Here is a 9890-nt window from a genome sequence, read left to right on the forward strand (position 1 = left end):
GAGGCTCGCGAGCCCGGGCCGGAGCCTCAGCGTGTGCATTCCCGGCGGGGCCCGGGCTGCAGGAGCACAGAGCAGCCGGGCCTCGCGGAGCTCAGAGCGCGTCTGACCCGGGGCGCACCGTGGGACTCGGGCGCGGGGCTGACGGAGAGCTGCCCCGCGGGGCTCACAGCGGCGGAGTGGCCTACAGGGGCCCTCCCCCGGAGGGGCCGGGCCGGGGCGGGGAGATGAACGGCTTCAGCACCGAAGAGGACAGCCGCGAAGGGCCCCCTGCCACCCCCGCCGCCGCCCCGGGCTACGGCCAGAGCTGCTGCCTCATCGCGGACGGCGAGCGCTGCGTCCGGCCCGCGGGCAACGCCTCCTTCAGCAAAAGGGTGCAGAAGAGCATCTCGCAGAAGAAACTCAAGCTGGACATCGACAAGAGCGTGAGTCTCGGGGATCAGCGCAGGGCCGCGGGCAGGGACCCCGGGGACGCTCGGTGCGCTGGGCCTCGCCGCGCGGTCTGTGCAGAACAGGAGACTCAGGATCGTGGAGGCCGCTCTGTGCTCCGCGACGCTGCCCGCATCCCAGAGGGTGGGCTGGGGGGCCGAGGAGGGCTCTGCACACTCTCCCTGCCTGGGAAAGTGACAGCAGTTTCCAGCTGTCACTGTTGCGCCGGATAGTAGAACAGAGAGAGGTGGGCTACTTTTGCAAGAATTTGGGGATAAGAGTTGACGAGGGGACCCGGAGGTTCTTCTCCAACTTCGTCCTCCCTTCAGGGACGTTGTCGTTCTTTCAGACACTAGCAAGGTGGCCGCGACTTTCCTGTCTCCCGCGGCCTCTGTGTCTGCAGCGCAGCACAGCCCGCTTCGCTGGCAGCGAATGAATTTTTCTGAGATGTAGCAGAAATAAGGCCAAGGCCAGGTCTTAGATGACTCTTGCAGTGGATGTGATTGGAGGGAGGCGGGGAATCAGTTTTCTTGATGGGTAACATATTTGGTAATGCAGACGGAGGCGGACATTTAAAATTGAATGGGATTGCCCTGCGCCTTGTGGCTAATTATAGGAAACTTCCTGAGTGATTTCACCTGCTCTTGTTAACGGTTATGTGCTTACTGCCAACCAGTTACGAACTTTTTAGTCTGACATCTGTTGCTGCAAGCCTTGAGTGGCAGCTTCCAGATTAAGAATTGGGACTGGGTTAAGGAACTTTTAATATTCAGGGAACTTGAATGATTAATGACCCACGTTTAGGACAGTAGTTCTCAACCTACCTAATGGTGTGACATTTTAATACAGTTTCTCATGTTGTGGTGACCCTCAACCATTAGATTACTTCTTTGCTACTCCATAACTGTAATTTTGCTACTATTATAAATCGTAATGTAAATATATGATATATGACCGGGGGGGGGGAATCGCGACCCACAGGTTGAGAACCACTGGGTTAGGGCACTCAGATATTGCCTGTTACCTGAAAAGGGAGCCTGTTTTATGCTAATGATGTGGCAGAAACTGAGGCTGGGGTAGGAAGCGATGATGCAAATGCACACTGCACTTAGGCGCTGGCTAATTTCCTAGACCAATTATCTGGCTTGCTTCCAAGCCCTACACCCAAGTTCCATTTGCCTTTAATAAATAAGGTCAACATCTTTTCTTCTAGACTCTTCTCTTGCACACTCAGTTTTATTTAGTCAGCCAGTATAGTCTGGTTCTTTTTGAACAGTGCTTTTTTTTTTATGATTGGGACTTTTTTTTTTACAAATATCTATTGATAAATTAATGAGGAATGAATGAATTATTCTGAAGCAAAAACCGGCTAGACAGTAAGGTGTCCCCTGATAATCACATGTGGGAGTGAAAAGGGAATTCTAGAATGGTAAAGAATTTATTCACTTGGAAACAGTGCCTGACTTTTCTGTGGACTGCTGGCAGTATTTCGATAAGTAGTCTCACATCTGGATGGTTTTGTTGTGGCAGTAGGGACTCCATTTACCCACTCAGCCCATGGGAAACCCCTGTGGAGCAGTGTTGAGCATCACACAGATCATCTGGTCTCCCAAAGGCTGCGCTTGGTAAGGTGTGTGGTTGGAAACAGTTCCAGTCCATTTCAAGGTGCTGGTGGGAAGAGTTTTTGTTTCATCCCACAGACTTGGGCAGGAATCCAATCCCAAGTTACTACTGTGTTACAATCAGTTTTAGCTGTTGTAGCAAGTGAAAAGAGAGGGAAAGAAAGACAACCACACACTGAGCCTTTGCCCCACCCCCATGCCCCCACCCCACCCACAGAGGCCTCTGAGCCCTGAAGTTGCTGAACATGGTTAAGGACAGAGAAAGGCTGTCTCCTAAAAGGATCTAGTGGGCACCCTTTTAAAATAAGATACCACAACCCTTCAGGTCGGACACTGGCAGCCTCTGTAATGTGTAACCAACTTGCAGTGGGCATGTTTCTCCTTTGCTTTTGCAGAGTGGCTGAAGTTGGGAATAGTATGAAGGAAATGTAGCAGGAGAAAGGGGACATTTACCAAAGCTTGGTGGGAGGACCTTGGGTCTGACATCTTCCATCTAAGATTTAGAAACACCTCATTCTGCTGCTCTCTGTTTAGCACTACACATGAGAGAAGCAGCTTGCTCTCTCAAGAGGCACATGCCAATATTACCAACCCAAGTGCCAGCTGCCAGGGGTGGGACAGGGATACATGTTCTGTAGTCTTGTATCACCTGAGTGTTACTCTTTAGGACAGTGGCACATACTTACATCTGAAAGTTTGTTGCCAAAGTGGAATCTGGCAAAGCCATCCCAGTTTGTAGCCGTGTAAGAGGTGACTCTCACCAGCATAAACTGTTTTCAGGTATGAGAGTGCCTATATTGGTGCATCAGCACTTATTGAGCGCCTGCTGTGTGCAAGACAGCATCACAATATAAATTCCAAATGACTCATGACTCACTAAAACAAACTAAAACATGACTCACATGAAACTGATAATCGTCTGAATAAACAGTTTTTGTTATTTCCTCCATAAAATGGCCTGAATTAATTGATGGTGACTTCCTGTCAGCTTACTTTTATCTTTAGGGATTTAAGGCCTAAATTTCAGTTCAAATGTCTCCACAGAACATTTGTGCACCAGCTGTCCCTACCCTACCTAGAGCCATTTACACAGGCATTGGGTTCTGTGGGGTTTTGGAATGGTTCCTCGGGGCGACTGTGGTACTCACGTTCTTAAATAAAAACACATTCTTCACATTTGAGCTGCTGTTGGCACCTTTACTAATATGCTTCAGTGTTTATTAGAAAATCAGGATAATACCCACTCCCTTTTATATGGTTCTGCTTTGTGAGAATTCTGTCTCTCTCTGATCCTTTGTGGATCAGATGTCAAGTTTTTCAATGTCGCCCTGCAGTAGTAGCTATTGTGAATACCATCTCCACAGTCCCTGCTGTCCTGTCTCTACACACTGCAACTTCATAATTCCTCCTGGTACCTGTAAAGCCATTCTTCTCCCAGCTGCAGCCATCTTTCCTATACTGTAGAGACTTGTCTCTTCCACTTAGCTGTATCCACTTAGCTTTATTCTTCTTCAGCCTATAGTAATAAGGTTGTAGGCTGTGACCTACCTCGCTCATCCATCTTTCTCAAGTACCTGACCAAAAGAGTAGGATTATAATTTCACAGACTAACACTGACTTTAGGTTTCTCCCCATCAGGTCAGGCACCTGTACATCTGCGACTTCCACAAAAATTTCATCCAGAGTGTCAGAAATAAAAGGAAGAGGAAGACGAGTGATGATGGTGGAGATTCCCCTGAGCATGATGCTGACATTCCTGAGGTAAAGGCCAGAATGCTCAATGGTAGAGAGAGCCGGGAGAATAGGTTGTGACCCAAGCCTCCCTCCCAGCCAGAGAATGAGAATAGTGGGATTTGCCTCCAGTTTTCACCCTGGCTGTTTTCTGAACTAACCAGTCATCTTTGCTTATGTTGCTGTGGTTTATTTGAAACGCGTTTTCTAGACTTTCAGTAATGTTGACTCTGAAAGATTTGTGATGAGCTGATCTGCCTGCCCAGTCACTCTCCAGACAGGCCCAGGCTCTGAGGTCCCAGGTGGGGCTAGAGGCTCTGCTCTTGTTCCTTGTAGTAGACTGTAGGACTTTACCTCTTGAACCCAACCAGTGCTTAACCATGGTGTTGCCTCTTTTAAAACCCTGTTCTTGGGCTGGAGAGATGGCTCAGAGGTTAAGAGCACCGATTTCTCTTCCAGGGGTCCTGAGTTCAATTCCCAGTAACCACATGGTGGCTCACAACCATCCGTTATGAGATCTGGTGCCCTCTTCTGGTGTGCAGATATACATGGAAGCAGAATGTTGTATACATAATAAATAAAATCTTTAAAAAAAAAAAAAAAAAAAAAAAAAAACCCTGTTCTTGTCTTTAATATTAATGCTGAGTCTGTGTGATCTGAGCAGCTCTCTCCCCTTCTTTTCTGACCTGAAAGTAAAGGTGCATTTTGTCAGTGTCACCAACTGGACTGGGGCTTGTCCCCAGAGAGAGACACACTGCAGTCATTTAGCAGGTGCTGAAATTTGACATTTGAGAGGAGGGGGTGCATCTTGAGTATTATAGAATCGTCAGCAGCACCCCTGACCTCTAGAGGCCAGTGACATCATTGCATGAGTTGTAACAGTGAAAAAATGTCTGCAGACATTGCCACATATCCTTTGAGATATGTCCTCTAAAAGACCATGAGCCCCAGCTTCTCACCCAGAAGGATCCCATGTGTATTAAGGAAGGAAATTAAGGAAGGAGTAGCTGGGTTTCCTTCCAAAGTGTTCTCACTTGGGCTTCTGCAAAAGAGGAACTGTATCCAATGTACATTGATTCTTGACTCATAAGGTGACCACCTGTGAGCAACCTTCATGGCGGGGAGTAGAAGTAGGCAGACCTTAGTCTGCAGGTGTGGAGGGGCGTGTGAAACTTGGCCCTGTCCCTGCACCTCTCCCCATGTGGCTTTCCCAGCCTTGCTTTCCAGTATCTTTCTATTGCCTGTAGCATTGTGGTTATTTCATAAAGACATATTCAGCTTCTGAGTCCCTTTGACTGAACATTTTAGGAAAGGTTTCTAAGAATGTTTTCAAATGAATGGAAGATTCTGGACCCTCATACTGATCACTCTTCTTTTTTAAGCCAGTCCCATTTGCCTGAAGCAAGAGCCCCTCTCTTGGAGGAAGGTAAAGGCAACCCTTTCTGGGCCTTCTGTGTTTCACGACTAAATAGCTTACCCCTTCCTAGGCTAGCTGAACAAAGAGAGGGGTCCTCCTTGGCCCTTACTCAGCCATCTGCAGAGACCCTGGCCCCCGACCTACTATAGTGGATCACTATAGTAACTCTCTAGGAAGGTGACACCTGAGGCTGAGCATCTGTATTCTTCTGCTGCCACCCTGGGAGCTCTGCCAGTCCATTCTCTAACTTATTTCCTTCAGTGTCCCTGAGCTGGCCTTTTGAACACCCTGGTGTCCTCTAGCTCTGCCTGCAGTAGGGCTAAGCTCTGTCTACTCACTAGAAGGCTAGTACTGCAGTAGCGGCTCCCTGTTCCCCTCTAACCTCCAGCCCTACACATCTCCCCCAACACAAGTGCCTTCTGCCTTCCAGGACATGCCATCCCTACTTTTTGGCCAAGCCATGCCTCCATTCCAGGGTTCCATGCTCAGAATCATTCCCTCCTTGCCTCTTTCTCACTATCTCTCTACTGCCTTCTTCTGCCTCAGCCTCCCCTCCCCTACCCACACAGAGCCCTTTCCAGAGCTGTCTTTAGCCCCCTTGCCAGGTACTAGTCCTTAGTAAACAGTGTCTCTGACTTCTTCCCTCCCCAGTACTCCCTAGGGTGTGCCCGGCCAGGTGGGCTCAGACATAACTGTCTTCTCCTCTTCTCTAGGTTGATCTGTTCCAGCTGCAGGTGAACACTCTCCGACGCTACAAACGGCACTACAAGCTGCAGACCAGACCAGGCTTCAACAAGGCCCAGCTAGCAGAAGTAGGTAGATAAATCAGAGAGGCCCAGCCTGTGCTCCTGTGGTCCTAGCTATCCCTCCCACAGATCAACCACTCATTGCATCTCCTGCATGCTCTAGAAGCCAATCTGTCCCTTTTTGCATGACATAGAATTCAGGAGCTTTCCATGCAGAATAGAAAGTCCTGTCTCCTAAAGGAAGCCATTCACAGACAGGGATGACCTTGCTTAAAGTCACACAGTAACATGAGGATCCTTGATTCTCATTGTTTTTTGCATAGTTCTTGATAAACCCAGTCCTTTCAGTGTGTCAGTGTGATTAGCCACTGTGCCTTTAGGTTTAGGGTTTTGTTTTTTGTTTTGTTTTGTTTTTTTTCTCCCCTCTGGGTAGTAGGGATCAAACCTAGGACCTTGTGTATGACTAAGCAAGTCATCTACCAGTGAGCTTACCCCTCAACCTCCAGGACCTACCCATGCCCCCTTCTTGACCTGTGGTGTTAATGGAAGTCTTTTTCTATATAATTCCTGGCACCCAAGAACATTCTTTTTTTCTTCATTAAGTTCTTAACTTCTTTTGGTGGGAAGTCGGAGGGGTTCACCCTTAGCATTGTTCTCTCTGTCTCTGTCTCTGTCTCTCTCTCTCCCTCCCTCCCTCCTTCCCTCCCTCCCTCCCTCCCCTCCCCTCTGTATGTGATCTAGCAATACTGAGGGCTCAGGTGTCCTCCTGCCTCAGCTTCCCTTTCAGGCACATGTCACAGTACTTGGCTTCCTTGTCCCTCTTAATTCTCCACCTTTTGTTGTAGAAAATTTGAGAGGCGGAGAAAAGATAAACACAATCCCCAGACTTTATTATTTCCAGGTCTTTCTTCATCTGCCCTGACCACCTCCATCCATGCAGGGGTCTACTGAAAAGCTCCGGCTTGGTTTTGGGTCTGTCTGATGTATCTTCACTCTTCAGCCTTTCCCTCACCAGCATAGAGGTATAACAGCAGCACACAGCCTTGCTGCCTACCCACTGCCCCCTAGAAGGAAGAGTGGGGCAAGAGGAGGAAGTGTGTTTCTCCAGGGCTAAGTCAACAAAAGCAGAATCAGGACATGGCCAGTGAGCACTCTCCTTCAGGCTGGCACACTTTCCCAGGGGCAGGTGTCCCAACTTAGAGGAATTCTTGGGGCCAGACACATCTGTTTTGACTGTTCATTTGATATTTTTGAGTTGGTTTTGGGGTGTGTGTGTGTTTTCAAAGCAGCTGAGGCTGGTAATCTTGAACTCCTGATCTGTCTGTCTCACCCTCCTGAAAGCTGGAATTACAGGCATTAAGCACCATACCCAGCTTGACAGAATTGTTGGGGTTTCTTTGTTGTTGTTGTCTTTCTGGTTGGGTTGTTTGTTTGTTTTGTTTGTTTGTTTGTTTGTTTGTTGAGATAGGGTTTCTCTGTACAACAGCCTTGGCTGTCCTGGAACTTTCTCTGTAGACCAGGCTGGCCTCGAACTCACAGAGATCCACCTGCTTCTGCCTCCCAAGTGCTGGGATTAAAAATGTGCACCATCACTGCCCCAAGCCTGACACAACTTTTAAAAACCTTTTTTTGGTGGGGAGGGGAGGTGTCCATTTCCAGAGCCTGAAAGGCTTGTTGGCAATTGGCCAAACAGGGAAGTCCCAACCTCCTATTATACTACAGGATAGCTGAAGTCATGTCAGGGATGATTAGCTGTTGTTGAAGAATATACTTGTACCTTAGTCCTAGGCCGAAATGGTACACTTTTGGTAACCCCAGGGGAAAAGCAGCTAAACCCTAGAGCAAGGAGACCATTTCATCATGTAGCTCCTTGGCAAGTCTAAGTGCCAGGAAGTTGTCTGGAAGCAGTCCTGTTCCCTCTTTGCAGAGTGTAGTATGTAGGGCTGGATGTGCGCATAGCTTAAGGGACTTTGGTCTTTCCTCCTGTGTAGACTGTGAGCCGACACTTCAGGAACATACCAGTGAATGAGAAAGAGACGCTTGCCTACTTCATCTACATGGTGAAGAGTAACAGGAGCAGACTGGACCAGAAATCGGAGGGCAGCAAGCAGCTGGAGTGAGGCACCAGAGGCCTGGTGAGGCGGAGGCCTTGGGGAGAGGACAGCAGTGCGATGCTTAATGACAGGTGGTGTCTGCACATCTCAGCCCATAAGGACTGTTCACATCTACTGTAAATAAAGTTTGAATGATGGATACTGTAAGTCTCTCTGTCAGGAGGATTATATTCTTACAGGTTAGCATGTATATAGAAAGACTTTCAACCTCTCAGACTGAAAAAAGCAGTATCATAAAAGGAATTTAAAAACCGTGTCTTGAATACTCTGCAAAGCTTTAAAATCAATTCTCCTGGAAAATGCTGGGTGATGCGTATTTTAGCAGTCACTGTACTGTACAGGGCTGCCTCTGGTGAAGCCCAGCCCTGGTGGCATGGCTCTGTGACAGTGGAAGCACAGAGTGGGCCCATGTTTGGACTGACCCTTGTCCACTGGGGACACAAGCATGCAGCTTTATTGCAAGGTTTGCCATTTAGTAGCAAATCAGTTTGACACTGGTCCCCCAATTGCCCTGTGACCTTTACACCGTGGGAACTCAGCGTGCGTTGGCCAAGAGCTGTCACAGTCATGCAGCTTCTGCTTCGCTTCTCCTACCCCAAGACCTGTCATTTGTTTTACTCTCTGCTTAACCACTAGACATGGAGGAAACCTTGCCCCTCCCCAAGGAGTTGAGGTAAGCAAGGACCTCTGAGCAGTTGCACGTGCAAAACTATCTGTTGAAATTCTAAAATTGACACAAAGATATCACAAGCTGGTCATGGTGGTGCATGCTTTAGTCCCACCACTCAGGAGGACAAGGCAGAGGATAGATAGCTCAAGAGTAAGCTAGGCTAAAGACCCTGTTTTAGAAACAAGGCAATGAACCTGGGGATGGCTTATCAGGAAAAGGCACTTGCTGCCAAGCCTGATTGAGTTCAATTCCTATAAACTGTCCTCTGACCTACACACACACACACACACACACACACACACACACACACACACACACACATACAATAGATAAATGATTTTTAAAAAGTTTTAAGCAAAAGCGTATCCTTCCATGAGTCTCTGCACTTGCCCAGAGTAAGGTATTTTGCTCCTGACAGTAAGTGCTCTGACAAATGGAAGGAGTGTTTAGGCTCATGTTTCCAGTCTTTAGTTCGCAACCTGCAGGAGAGCTGCCAGGGTCCCCATGATTCTCTTTAGAAGCCCAGCTGTGGGAAGACAGTATGGTTGGACTTCGCTCCTTGACCCTGTGAGGCCAAAACAAAAAAAAAAGGTGGTGAGGGAACAAAAGTCAGTGCCACCTGATGCTCAAGTGGAAAAGTCACAACCGGCCTCCTTTCAGGGAGAATGCAAGTATTAATTTTTCTCATTATTCAAGACTCTGCTGTCTAGTTATGTCAGAACCAAAGCATCCTGGGAGAGCAGAGCTTTCCTATCCAAAGATGTTTGCAGAGTCTCCAGTCAGTGGGGCAAAAGGTATGGATAGGAGGACAAGAGAAAAAGATTGCTAATTTCCTAATTTCCAACCATCCTAGTATATATTTAGTCAAATGTCTCATTTTCCTATTTCACTTCAAATCTGAGTTTTTCTTACGCCTTAACTAACAAGAGGACAGCAGAGGCCTGGCCTAGCAGTCTTGCTGTCTCCAGATGGCTTCTCCTGAGCACCATCTCAGATCAGAGTTAACCCCACAGTGAGTGAGTGAAGGAGTGTGAGATGGTCTCCCTTCTGTGGAACAGAACCCCATGCTTCTGTGGAATGGGGACAGGGCCCCCGGTGTCACTAATCTACAATGTGTTCCATTGTGGCTAGGCTCCCAGAGTTCTCAAAATGCATGCTAAGCAG

General features: G+C 48.0%; 1 protein-coding gene across 1 annotated transcript; it reads left to right on the forward strand.

Moving 5' to 3' along the window:
* Sap30l (SAP30 like) lies at window positions 1–8203 on the forward strand. Its single transcript, XM_027427434.2, has 4 exons — window positions 1–422; window positions 3687–3809; window positions 5910–6008; window positions 7934–8203. The coding sequence occupies exons 1-4, from the start codon at window positions 225–227 to the stop codon at window positions 8060–8062; spliced, it is 549 nt and encodes a 182-aa protein (XP_027283235.1). The 5' UTR covers window positions 1–224; the 3' UTR covers window positions 8063–8203.
* Window positions 8204–9890: the final 1687 nt, after the last annotated feature.

Source organism: Cricetulus griseus, chromosome 7 (assembly GCF_003668045.3).
Source record: "Cricetulus griseus strain 17A/GY chromosome 7, alternate assembly CriGri-PICRH-1.0, whole genome shotgun sequence".
NCBI classification, from domain to species: Eukaryota; Metazoa; Chordata; class Mammalia; order Rodentia; family Cricetidae; genus Cricetulus; species Cricetulus griseus.

Coding starts and splice junctions, on each gene's coding strand:
- Sap30l (XM_027427434.2), top strand. CDS start 225: ATGAACGGCTTCAGCACCGAAGAGGACAGCCGCGAAGGGCCCCCTGCC. Junction 3,810..5,909: donor ATGATGCTGACATTCCTGAG/GTAAAGGCCAGA, acceptor CCTCTTCTCTAG/GTTGATCTGTTCCAGCTGCA. Junction 6,009..7,933: donor ACAAGGCCCAGCTAGCAGAA/GTAGGTAGATAA, acceptor CCTCCTGTGTAG/ACTGTGAGCCGACACTTCAG.